The sequence below is a fragment of the Esox lucius genome, chromosome 11 (assembly GCF_011004845.1).
Source record: "Esox lucius isolate fEsoLuc1 chromosome 11, fEsoLuc1.pri, whole genome shotgun sequence".
Taxonomy (NCBI): domain Eukaryota; kingdom Metazoa; phylum Chordata; class Actinopteri; order Esociformes; family Esocidae; genus Esox; species Esox lucius.
This window is the reverse complement of record NC_047579.1, coordinates 20,099,543-20,113,564: the sequence shown is the minus strand read 5'-3', so window position 1 is coordinate 20,113,564 and position 14,022 is coordinate 20,099,543. Positions and strand designations below refer to the sequence as shown.

The window sequence follows — 14,022 nt, the reverse complement described above, 5'->3', positions numbered from 1 at the left end:
CTGGGTTTGATAGACTTTATTGCACTTTTATGACCAATAAGATGGCTGTTATAAAAAATAAATCTTTGTTGAATAATCCTTATGGTAACTGTAACCCTTTTACAAATGTAACTTAATTATGAAGTGTTGCAAAGTAATTTTGTTTGTTTGTTTTTTTAAGAAATTTGAAGAAAAAACAAATGTTGCTTTGGTGGGTTTTTTTCAGTAAAATCTGTCTTGTTAAGCTTTTGTTAAGGCCTTTCATTTGATGTTTTTGAGAAATTGGGGATTTTATAACACAAAAACAACAGACATTAACAACAGAAATTATGGATATATTACTGCGTTATAGAACTCTGAACAATTTTCAGGTTAAGCTTTAGGCTACAGGGTTAAGGTATTTTTCTTTTTTCATGTCAAAGTTTTTGATAATCCTTGATTTATCTTAGTCAATGCAATCTTGTGTTATAAAAATATTTTGTTCTAGCTTGCTTACTCAGTGGTTTAACTAGAAATTAATCTTAGAGAATCAAGTTGCAGAAGTATAGATTAGTTTCCGTAGCACTCTCCACTGTGACTATAATAGTCAGTGTAAATTTAGAAATATTTCAACATTATCACAGGACACTGTCAGGCACCAATTGGTAAGATATTTAAAAACCAGAATGATGATATCTCTAGAAAGAACTAGATTGAAATAGTTTTCAGTGATTGTTTTGTATCAACACTATTTGCTTTAATATTAGATATAAAGACTTCTCTCAACCAGCTCCTGGATTATAACACTTTCCACCATTATTCTACTTATTGGTTTATCTGTTTCCCAAGCTGGTGAAAATACAGATTGATGGAATCTGTGGGCTGCTGTTGCATGAATGAATGGAATATAAATACTTTACAAATGAATTATTATTATTCAATATTTATAACTAGACTGCAAATGAAATACATAATTAGCCAAAACATTCATAATTATGTATTGCCTTAAACATGTTTCTTCCTCATACTGTACAGGCACAGATGTGACCAGTAACACTGTTCATAACCTGAACAGTCTAGGCCTGTCAGGTGACCTGGGCGAGCTGTTTGACCTCAAGCAAAAAACAGGAAACAGGAAACTGACTTCCGCAGGAAACAGGAAATAGAGGAGACAACCTATGCATGCACAAACCGATCTCTCTGTACCAACATTTAAACAGGTCCAACAGCCTCTTCACAGGAATTAGCCAAGCTTGCAGTGCTCATGTCTCCAACTTCATCATGTACTAGTCACCTTACAAGGTTTTATGTAGATGTACAACATGCTTGTTGAATGTTGCAATGGGAAGCTGTATGTATGTAATATAGGTATTAATCAGAACAATTCTGATGAGCCTATTCTTAAACACTTGTTTTAGTCATTCTTATCATTTTGAGTTGATGAAAATGATGTCTTTTAAAAAAAAAAAAGTCTTCAAACAATCAAGTTGTGGCTTGCTCGCTCACGTGATTTCCCAGCAATCCAGGTGCAGGGGTGCAGTTTTCATGTTATTATCAGAGTCTTGCCCATAAGGCTATGTAAGCAGGGTGTGTTCACAAGGGTTTTCAAAGAACTACTAGAGACACACAGCCAGACACCAAGAGGTAAGATATTTGTGTCCGTATGTTAACTCTTCCGTTCAGCAATGCTTATTACAATACATTTTGATTAAATATACACCACCGTTCCAAAGTTTGGGGTCACTTAGAAATGTCCTTATTTGAAAGAAAAACACATTTTATGCATTTTAAGCTACCTAACTGTCATTTGGCCTCCCATGAGTAATGTTATGGGACAGACCTTTTGAGTAAGAGGTCTGAAACAAATAATGTATTTCAAGGCATGATTTTATTTGATCATTTTGAGCAACACAATCAGATCTCAAGACAAAAACGAAATACAAAAAAACGATTGTGTTTCAGTTTGAATTTTAACGGGACCCTAAGCCTTCTGGGGCAATAGGCGGCTGCCTACCTTGCATGATGATACCGACCGCCACTGTGGGGGCAGAGCAGTGCAAATTTCAGAGCAGAGACTTCCACAACAATTGAGTGAAAGAGGAGGCAAGCAAGTAAATTTGCGTTACTGAAGTTAGATGAATTAACTTAGTCTCTATGTATTACAGTGAGGGGGGAAAAGTATTTGATCCCCTGCTGATTTTGTCAATTTGCCCACTAACGAAGAAATTAACAGTCTATAATTTTAATGGTAGGTTTATTTGAACAGTGAGAGACAGAATAACAACAAAAAAATCCAGAAAAACGCATGTATCTTTTTTTTTGCATTTTAATGAGTGAAATAAATATTTGATCCCCTCTCAATCAGAAAGATTTCTGGCTCCTATGTGTCTTTTATACAGGTGCTGTGGAAATTCTGAAACCTGATGCATTCTTACTGATTAAAGGACTGAGTCCCATTGTTTGGATGTGAAAATGAATGTGTTAGAGAGGTATCTGGTATTTGTCCTAGGGGGCATTCTTGATTGGTAACAGTAGATTATAGGGTTAATCTGTAGGTTGTCCAGATGCTTTAAGTCCCCCTCAAGGGGAGGACAATGTGACTTGAAACCTAGGACATGTGAAAGAACAAAGGGAATGAGTATTGACATGAGATAGATGGGCAGCATCTTACCACACCCCTTTTCCTCCCTTATATACTGATAATTGACCTGTATCGAGTTAGAGACTCCTCGGACGATTATGTTTTGTAAGTGGTTGACGCGTGTCTCTTATTTGCAAATAATTAATACACTGTTAATTGTGCCAAGAGAATTTTGTCTCTGTTTCTTACTCCTTTAAGAGTGTCGATCGATGGAATTGCCATCACACAGGTAACGAGCTTAGATTATCAACAAACTCTTAAAGGGAGTGCTCCTAATCTCAGTTTGTAACATGTATAAAAACACCTGTCCACAGAAGCAATCAATCTAACAGATTCCAAACTCTCCACCATGGCCAAAACCAAAGAGCTGTCCAACGATGTCAGGGACAAGATTGTAAACCTACACAAGTCTGGAATGGGCTACAAGACCATCGCCAAGCAGCTTGGTGAGAAGGTGACAACCGTTGGTGCGATTATTCGCAAATGGAAGAAACACAAACTCTCAATCTCCCTCGGTCTGGGGCTCCATTCAAGATCTCACCTCGTGGAGTTGCAATCATCATGAGAACGTTGAGGAGTAAGCCAAGAACTACAAGAGAGGATCTTGTCAATGATCTCAAGGCAGCTGGAACCATAGTCAGCAAGGAAACAATTGGTAACACTACGCTGTGATGGACTGAAATCCTGCAGCGCCCGCAAGGTCCCCCTGCTTAAGAAAGCACATGTACAGGCCTGTTTGAAGTTTGCCAATGAACATCTGAATGATTCAGAGCAGAACTGGGTGAAAGTGTTGTGGTCAGATGAGACCAAAATCTAGCTCTTTGGCTCATCAACTCAACTGTCGTGTTTGGAGGAGGAGGAATGCTGCCTATGACCCCAAGAACACCATCCCCACCGTCAAACATTGAGGTGGAAACATTATGCTTTGGGGGTGGACAATTTGGACAGGACAATGGGTCGTGGATGGATATTCCAGCATGACAATGACCCAAAACACACGGCCAAGGCAACAATGACCCAAAACACACGGCCAAGGCAACAAAGGAGTGGCTCAAGAAGAAGCACATTAAGGTCCTTGAGTGGCCTAGCCAGTCTCCAGACCTTAATCCAATAAGAAAATATGTGGAGGGAGCTGAAGGTTAGAGTTTCCAAACGTCAGCCTCGAAACCTTAAAATGACTTGGAGAAGATCTACAAAGAGGAGTGGGACAAAATCCCTCCTGAGATGTGTGCAAACCTGGTGGCCAACTCTGTGATTACCAACAAGGGTTTTACCACCAAGTATTAAGTCATGTTTTGCAGAGGGGTCGAATACTTATTTCACTCATTAAAATGCAAATCCATTTATACAATTTTTGACATGTGTTTTTCTGGATTTTTTTGTTGTTATTCTCGCACTGACTGTTCAAATAAACCTACCATTAATATTATAGACTGATCAAAAAAAAACACTCTGTCCTTAATTATGCACATTATTGTAGCCTTTTTGTTTTTGCAAACATTCATCTTTACACTTCATGACTGTGTTAAAATGGGTAGGTGTGTTCCTGATCTTTTGATTGCATTGGTGCAATGTATTACTATTTACTGCAAAACTTCCATTATAATTGTTACATTCATCAGACAAATGGACTATAAATGAATATGCCCTATTTAGCACAATACCATCCTGAATAACCTATTGTAGATACAGAGAATTAGTAGACTAATGAGCTCTCAAAACATCCAACATCAACGTTTTAAGTCTCATATTGGGCTGTATAATACAGAGTACCGAAGCAATGCTTTTTCTGGAAAATTAATGTTGTATTATGTTATTTATAATTCTTAAAAACTTTGGGGATAGAGAAAATGAAAAGTATCAAAAAGCTTTCATTTACCCCTTATTGGTAGCTGCCTTGGGTTGCTATGGTCTCAACTATTACAGAATTTAATGTTAGGATATCCTAAAGGTGGATGTTGGTTTTGGGGCTATAGCTTAAGCAGTTCAGGTGTTGCTTGGTATTGTAGGTATTTTAGTACTGTTCTGAGCACTGCTCCTAAGAGTAATGTTACCAGTGGAGGGCGCAGGTTTCTGATTATGGATTGTTCCAAACATGGACTGCTCCTGAGATGGATGTGGCTGTATCTGGATCATTTTATTAATTTTATTGGTGTTCGTTTTAATGTTGTTTGAAAATCTAGCAATATTTTCTCCTCCTGTTAATGTTGAATGTGTGCTAGCTATTTCTAACCAAAGTATTGTGTACATTTGTTACTGATAATTGGAATTTATCAGTATTGTTCACGTGGCTATTTGTTTGGGCCCTTTATGAGGCAAACTGCAAATGAGAACATTCACAAACATGGGTTGTGTTGTTAGGATTTGGGCATTTTTCCATTGACTTTGTATAACTGCAGGCACAGTGAAAAGCAAACAAAAGAAGAGGGAGGGGTCCTGTGCAGACTGAGTACCAGTCCCAGTAACCATTGTTGAATACAACAAATATATGAGGGGTGTGGACCTATGAGAACTGCTGATCCAATACTGCACTGTGCACTACAAGACCAGGAGATTTACACAGGATCCTGTTATTTTACTTTAGAGACATTGCCATGACAAATGTGTACGTAATATACAAGGACCTCCAGAAGAATCAAAACATGCCAACCAACAGCCTCATCGCCCCCAAGGCAGCTTGTGACTGAGTTGTGTAGAGTGTCCCCTGTGGATATAACCATCCAAAGGAAGACTGGACACATCCCTGTTCTAATCTCCACCACTTCCAGATATGGAAGATTTAGGAAATTCCAATGGAAATAAAGGCACCTCCTATTCAAGACAACCCATAAAAATAAAAAGAGTTAAAAAAAACAGGGACTGCCATCTAGTGGTGGCCTTTGGAAGTTCAACATGACAGATTAAGTCCGGTGACCCCATATGGGCATTTTCAATGATTTTCAGAGTTTTTGAGAAGAAAACTGATGTTAATTTTATTATTTTAACATTTCAAAACCATTCAACTTGTAGTTATTCTGAACCCCTGGGGGTATCCACATGTAAAGTAAAACAGGCAACCTATTATATTTTACTTATGCTTTTCAATATAAAACCAAAATATGTGCAATATATTTAAAAATAATTCAATACCTCATGTAGCTGAGGGTCTGCAGAATCCCAGAATATAAAGCACTTCTACTATAAAGGATGACAAAATGTCAAGGTAGTGACAGGTGTATTTGAAAATCCTAGTTCTTTGAGGGTTAAATGAGCTCGGGCCAGAGAAGGCAGCAGCATTTCTCCATCTATATGGTTCCTTATTTTGCATGGTGGAGTTTTAACTTGCATTTGTGGATGCAGCGATGTACTGTGTTGACAGACAGTGGTTTTTTGAAGTGTTCCTGAGCCCATGCAGTCCATTACAGAATCGTGTCTTATTTTAACGCAGTACCTCCTGATGACCTGAAGATCACAGTCATCCAATTTTGATTTTCCGCCTTGTCCCTTCCTTACAGAGATCTCTCTGGATTATCTGACTCTTTTAATTATATTATTTATCGTAGATGATGAGATCCCCCATCTTTTACTTCTGAAAGACTCTTTTTATACCCAATCATGTTACTGCCAATTAACCTAATTAATTGTGAGATGTTTCACCATGTTTGTATTTAGCATTACACAACCTTTTCAGTCTTTTGTTGCCCCTGTCCCAGCTTTTATTAAACCTGTTGCTGGCATCAAATTCAAAGTGGGCATACATTTTTTAAGAAACAAAGTTTTAATATTTCATTTTCAGTTTCATTTTCAGAATTTAATTGATTTGCACATCATTGCATTCTGTTTTTCTTTACATTTCACAGCATCCCAACATTTCTGGAAAGGGGGTTGTATAAAAAATAAATAAAGGAAGTGAAAAGAATAAGCAAAATATCATTAAATCACAGTGATGAAAATATTAGCGAAAGCCAACTTGTAAAATGTGTTTTTAGGTAAGATTTAATGCAATGACATTGCATCCCTGACATTCAGTGGTAGGCTGTTCCAGAGTCTAGGCTTTGACTTCACATCGTTTGACTTCATATTTTCATTATAGAAACCACCGGGCCGTTCCGCTTCCGATTCCTGGGCTGATATTTTACCCCAGTCTGCACCTGAGCAGAGCTGTCTGGGTCATTCCAGAACTGGAGGACAATTTTGAAAACACTTTTGAAAAAGAAACACTTTTCTAAACCCTTTTACCATTTTCTGTTATGTTTTTAAGAAAAACCGGTAATAACCTGTCATATAATTTGATTCGTCCAGCTCAAGCATCAAATGTACACTTCATGAGCTGTTTTATTTGTTGTGTGCTATGCTTGGTGCTGCCCTGTTACGAATACTCTGGAACCGGAAAAATGCTCATTTTAAAATGTTTTTTAATAAATGCTTTTTAAGTAACGAAAGTCACATCCCCATTCAATACTCATTTCATTTAAATAAGACTTAATTTACATGAATTAACAATACGTTAAACCTTTTGTGAGCTGAAAAAATCATTTAAGATTATTTTAATAAAAAATAATTACATTACTTTTGATTGTAGATCATGACCGAAATATCCAGGACCACAGGAATGTTGATTAATAATATTTTGTACATCATTTTGAAGAAGGATGAGTAGGAATGATGAAAAATAAACATGTTACAAACTGGATCTGATCACATATTCAATGGACAAACATAAAAACATTTTTTTAAAGTATGCTGACAACCTGGCATTAAAATGAATAAGCATATAATAAATTATCATGAACTGATCATTATTTTAGAAAGCTGATGTTATAATGTTCAGATAGAATTTTGCTTGCTGGCCAGAGTATCCCCATACCTCACTTGTGATGGCCATGTGGTGTGAGGTAATGTTCTCTGGCACATTTTCAAAGACGCCAAAGGAAATCTTCCCTCAACAACCCAATACAATAGCGTACTGTTGTCTGTTGTGTTCAAATACAAAGTCTTATCAAAGTGAAATTGCATATTGTAGAATTTCCATTATTGATTGTAGTATTGAAGTATTTCATACAAATACATAGTATATTGTTAATACAAGTACATAAAATATAAGAACATTAATTATAGTTGATGTTAGTGTGTTACAGTTATTGTGTGTATAGCTTAAAATAGGTGCCATGTAAATCAGATACTCTGACTAGTGCTTGTAATAAACCTTGTAGCTCAATAGAAAATGACATGCCATTTGCCAGCTTGAATAAACACATGGCATTTATGGCTATTTTAAATTGTCATACCCCCGAATCCGTTAGATCCATCTTCAATGCTCTTACTGAGGTAAGGAGGTTGTTGGCCAAGATCTTGCGATACATGGCCCCATCCATTCTACCTTCAATAAGGTGCAGTCTTCCTGTCCCCTTTGCAGAAAAGCATCCCCAAAGAATTATGTTTCCACCTCCATGCTTCACGGTTGGGATGGTGTTCTTGGGGTTGTATTCATCCTTCTTCTTCCTCCAAACATGGTGAGTGGAGTTGAGACCAAAAAGCTCTATTTTTGTCTCATCAGACCACATGACCTTCTCCCATTCCTTCTCTGGATCATCCAGATGGTCATTGGCAAACTTCAGAGTGGCCTGGATATGCGCTGGCTTGAGAAGGGGGACCTTGCTTGCGCTGCAGGATTTTAATAGTTTTCTAATTGGTTTTCTTTGAGACTGTTGTCCCAGCTCTCTTCAGGTCATTGTCCAGGTACTGCCGTGTAGTTTTGGGCTGATCCCTCACTATCCTCATGATCATTGATGCCCCACGAGCTGAGATCTTGACCGTCATCTCGAACTTCTTCCATTTTCTAATAATTGCGCCAACAGTTGTTGCCTTCTCACCAAGCTGCTTGCCTATTGTCCTGTAGCCCATCCCAGCCTTGTGCAGGTCTACAATTGTATCCCTGATGTCATTACACAGCTCTCTGGTCATTGTGGAGAGGTTGGAGTCTGTTTGATTGAGTGTGTGGACATGTGTCTTTTATACAGGTAACAAGTTCAAACAGGTGCAGTTAATACAGGTAATGAGCGGGGAACAGGAGGGCTTCTTAAAGAAAAACTAACAGGTCTGTGAGAGCCGGAATTCTTACTGGTTGGTAGGTGATCAAATACTTATGTCATGCAATAAAATGCAAATGAATTATATAGTTAAAGTGTACCTATATAAAAATTACAGACCTCTACATGCTTTGTAAGTAGGAAAACCTGCAAAATCGGCAGTGTATCAAATACTTGTTCTCCCCACTGTAGATTAACACAGCATTCCTCGCTCATATCCATACTCAAGCTCGTTGGGTAACTGGTAATTACACACACATAAATAAGTCTATGCGGCCAGACTGGGTGTCCCTGAGTCCTGGAATTCTTGAAGCAGTTTGGTTAGGCCCGGGAACACAGGATGACTGTCTAGTCGTGGGCAAATTCACTTTCTGTTAGACTCAGGAACTCAAACCATTTTACTGTATGGTTCATGTTAAACGACCTAAACCTTATGGGCGCTTATGATAACGGATATTGGCATGTACACGTACGTAAAAGTTACCAGACTGATCATCCCTGAGTTCCCAAGTTGCTACACCTTCTCTTGTGTTCTGGACTTGACTGATGAGGAGCACTGAGGATAACGTCGGCCGGGAAACATATGATCTTTTAAATGTTTGGCTTGTGATGAAAGATAAGCTACCTTTTCTAAGAACTTCCAGCGTATCATTGTCATTTATGGTTGCCTATGTTTACAAACAATATGGAGTCAGATTATTAGATATTCAATTATCACTTAGGTGATAGATTCTCATTATGCACTAATTTTCCTACCTTTCCACTCAGTAGCATTCAAAGGGGTCTACCTTATTCCTGCATACTACAGTACCACTGAGGTTAGGTTTAGGCACAGGTATCTCTGAGGTTAGGGTTAGTTCAAAGGGTGGGGGGCAGGGGAATATTCTGTCTTTGGACTGGGGTAACCAACTAACTACAGGTCAGTTGCAATGATGGTCCTGGAGCAACATTAATTATGATGTTGTAGGAACACCAACATGGTGATATTACATTGTGTAAATATTGAAGGTAAAGCGTTTTTATGTTTCTCTGGGGGAGACCCCTAGACCACCAGCTGATTTGGTCCACCCCAATGTTGACTACATGGCTACAGCCTTTTGTTGAACATACCTCCACCACATATAGCATCTATGAACCGTGTGACTTTTTCCACTGACCTTTTTAAAAGCATATTAGCCTGTAATATTTCGCTAGACACAATTAAGCATTCTGTTAAACTGACTTCTTATTTTTCTTATTAAGTTTACCTCCAGCAAAACTAGCATCTATGAACTGTATGGCTTTGGCCACTGGTTGTTTTAACAGCTTTTTAGCCATTGGTGAATGACACTTATACAATAAACAGTATTGGTGACGATAACTGACTTTCTTATCAAGTGAAAAGACAAGAGATTTGTGTAGCCAGTGAGGTTTTTGTCTATCCTGAACAAATCCTAATGCATAGTTTGAAAATCCACCAGAAAGAGTCATTTTAGGCTTCCTATAACTTCTGATGGTTGTAGCCAGTCTGTCCTGAACAAATCCTCTTTTACCACTGGCCGTTTTAACAGCTTATTAGCAATTTGTGAATGACATTGATACAGTATCTATCAATATAGGTGATGATAACTTACACTCACTAATTTAATAAGTGACATTCACTCTTCTAGGCCGGCTCTGCCTACGTGGTCTGGCACAATAAATAATAATACTTTCCAGGGGTGCGTTCACAATGTTGCATACTAAAGAACTGCACTATGATATTCCTATTTGATCTCTCATTATTCTTTTACATATGTCTTTGTCAGTTATCCAAGCTGTTAAGCCAAGACTGTAGAAAATGCTGATGAATGGAATCACTCCTCTATGGCTGCTGCTGTTCCTCCATGTCCCTGGACAAGACTCTGCAACATGGAATCTATTCAGTAAGTTCCTGTGTGAAATTGGCCCCCCACCCAATGCAAAACTTTGGCAAAATGGGATCAATTTTTTTTGCTCTTAACATTTTTGTTTGTGCTGCTCTCCCCCGTGTTGTCCCTGTCCTTGCCCATCTGGTCATGCTTCCGACCTGGACTGAGTTTAAATAGACTCTAGACTCAGCCCACATGCATTTATTAACTATTACAATAGGAATCTTAATATGTTCACCCGGCACAGCCAGAAGAGGACGCTAAACACTATTGAGCATTGTGCTAAACTGACTTTCTTTTCATAAGTTTACCTCCACCAAAAATAGGGTCTATGAACTGTTAGCTTTTGCCACTGGCCGTTTGAACAGCTTATTAGCCAGTAATAGGCTTACTAGTATCTACTAACTTCCCAGGAATAATCATAAGAATTTAGCAATTGCTAGCAAGACTGAAGATGAACGTTTCCATGCCAGAAACAGTCACAATATAACCATAAACAGTTTTAGGCTCACTATAACGTAACTAACTGTATGTTGTAGCCAGAAAATGTGTGTTTATCTTGACCCAAAAACACATGAAAGAATGCATACTTGAAAAAGCACCAGAAACAGTCGCAAAATAACCGTAAATCATCTTATGGTCAGCCCTCTGAGCCTGGGTCCTCTCTAGGTTTCTTCCAAAATGTTGGCATTCTTAGGGAGTTTTTCCTAGCCACTGAAATTCAACACTACTGTTGTTTGCTCCTTGGGGCTTAAGGCTGGGTGTTTTGGAAAAGCACCTTGTGACAACTGCTAATGTAAAAAGGGCTTTTATAAATACATTTGTTTGATAGATATTAAAGATTATTTTGTTGGTCATTCTTTGTTCACTCAGACCCAAACATGTATCAATTTAACAAAAATAGTCTTGTTTGGTTATGCTTCATTTGTGGTGTTACATTTTTTATATTTGTGCTGCTTCATTTGTGCTTTATTTTATATATTAGACATTTAATTATAGGTGATGATGTCATTCAGCCCCCCAACATGCTCCAAATTGAGTGAAAATAGGCTCATTTGTTTGTGCTTCGTTTGTTCTGGTGTGTGCCTTTGTTCTGGTTTGTGAGAATGACCTATGAAATCATCTTTAATATCTATAAAATGATAGCACCACATACAGACATTTTAACGGCACAAACAATTTGAGCCTATTTTGCTGATATTTTGCGTTAGTTGGGTGGCCACCTTCACTCCGGTTCAGTACGTTTTTACAGTTGTTTTTTTTTACAGCAAAGGCCATTAGCATAAATCCCAAACAGACCCAGCAACAGGTTACATTAACTTGAAAATGGTGCAATGAAATCAGACATTGCCGTATTACCCCTTTCAATGTACTTACAGATATGAAAAAAGGTTTGTGAACCCTTTTAAATTACTTGCATGCCTGCATAAGTGGTTCCTAAAACACAAGTCATTACAATAGATAGACAGTGTGATTCAACAAAAAACACCAACATGTACACTATTATTTGCAGAGACAAGTTTTTTTAAATGTTTGACCGGGCCATGTTCCACTTAAATAGATCTCTAATTTGAGAGGCAGTGTTGGTAACCAAACTTTGTGGATATTTGTTTATGACAGGACACCCCCAATCCAGACCTGTATCACACTATTCATTGTTATTCAGGCTGTATTTTGGGAGCTATTTATAAAGGTATGCAGGTAATTCAAAAGGTTTCACAAACTTTTTGTGCATCTGTAAGTCATTTTATGTTTTAAATGACACAGTTCATAGCATCACTGAATCTATAGTTTTCAAGTAGTCTTGACTATTAATCTAGCAACAGGATGCCATTTAGTGTATGCATTTAGTCCCTGTATAAAAATCAAACAAGATAGGTCATGCTTTAGACTTTCAATTATAACTGAAAGCAAACAGCGTAGTTAAATAATTTATTTGATGCTTATATAATTTTACAAACACATTTTTAATAACCTGCCCTCTCTGCGGTCACAGGTAAATTCTCAACAGAGCCCCCCCAGGAGGGCAAGTTGAGGCTGGTGGGGGGTAAACTGGAGTCAGAGGGTCGAGTGGAGGTGTACCATGAGGGAAAATGGGGGACTGTCTGTGATGACGGCTGGGACCTGGCCGAGGCTCAGGTGGTGTGTCGTCAGCTGAAGTTCCCTGGTGCCATATCTGCTGTCACTGGAGGGACATATGGAGAGGGTGAGTGTTCTACAAGGGTCACGTTCATTTAAAAAGCGGTAATTAAAGTAGGGAGAGGCTTGCTGGGTCTCTAAAAGGCATACATTAATTAATATATAAATAAATAAACATACTCCCTAAATGAGTTCAATAAGACACACTCATTTTTTCATTTTCTGTTGCAAACATTCTATATGCTACAGTCTGTCTGTCTACAGTTTGTCTTAGTGGATACACACATTAAGAAAACAAACACATTAAGAAAAACAATCACAATTAAAGCTGCAAGCAGCCTTGACTAGGTATCAGCATTCAGCCACTAAAGTGACTGCACCAAATGTTTTGTGGTATTCAAGGTAAGATAGTCTGGGATTTTTAGCATGGCTGCCTTGTATAAAAACATCAACACTCTTGTTTTCGGAAGATGTTCAGCAGTGCCATCAGGTCAGAGCTGCAGAAAACAGTTGAACCCTGGTACACCCATCTATTGTCTGGAGAAGTCTGGTCAGAAGTGACTGTCATTGAAGATTTGTGGCAAAAAGATGTACCTCCGACATAGAAAATAGGCCAAGAGACCTGGATATGTAGGAAAATGACAGCAGTTGCTCTCGACTTTATGTATGTAAATGTATAAGTGTGTATGTGTGTGTATATATATATATTATAGGTTAGGGTTTTTGTATTCTATGTTATGGGAGTCCATTTCCCTCCAAAAATTAAACACAAAAACGTATTAATGCTGTTTCCGTCACTCTCTCCCCCAAAAAAGTATATTGTATGCATTTAATGTTAGCGTAAACATAATAATCAATGTACATTATGCGTCAATATTTACCTATAATTGCTGCAAATATAGCTGCTGCTGTCTGTCCCGCTTAAACTCATTCAAACTGGTTGACAGCGCAGCTCTGTTTGGAACTATTGAGAGCTACATAAACCACATGACTGCGTGGCGGCGAGATCATTGAGTGTCGCAACTCTCTTTTTCAACTGCTCTGGGGTGGCTATGACATGCGGAGTTGCACAGGGATCAGTTCTCGGACCGCTTCTGTTCTGACTCCCGAAAAAGACTGTAAAACAACTGCAGCTCATTCAGAATGCTGCTGCTGGAATGTTAACCAGGACCAAAAGAACAGAGCACATCACTCCAGTTCTTAAATCTTTGCATTGGCTTCCAGTCAGTTACAGAATAGATTTCAAAGGGGTGCTTTTAGTTTATAAATCTCTGAATGGTTTAGGACCCGAATACTGATTATTACATTGGATCTAGAGGTTAAAGTA

General features: G+C 38.2%; 1 protein-coding gene across 1 annotated transcript in view; it reads left to right on the top strand.

Moving 5' to 3' along the window:
* Nucleotides 1–1,498: 1,498 nt before the first annotated feature.
* Nucleotides 1,499–14,022, top strand: part of LOC109616271 — a 44,835-nt gene continuing 32,311 nt past the window's right edge. The window contains exons 1-3 of the mRNA XM_034294965.1: nucleotides 1,499–1,602; nucleotides 10,455–10,571; nucleotides 12,553–12,762. Of these exons, the coding sequence (XP_034150856.1) occupies nucleotides 10,487–10,571; nucleotides 12,553–12,762 (295 nt within the window). The 5' untranslated portion in view covers nucleotides 1,499–1,602; nucleotides 10,455–10,486. The remainder of the gene's footprint in view (nucleotides 1,603–10,454; nucleotides 10,572–12,552; nucleotides 12,763–14,022) is intronic.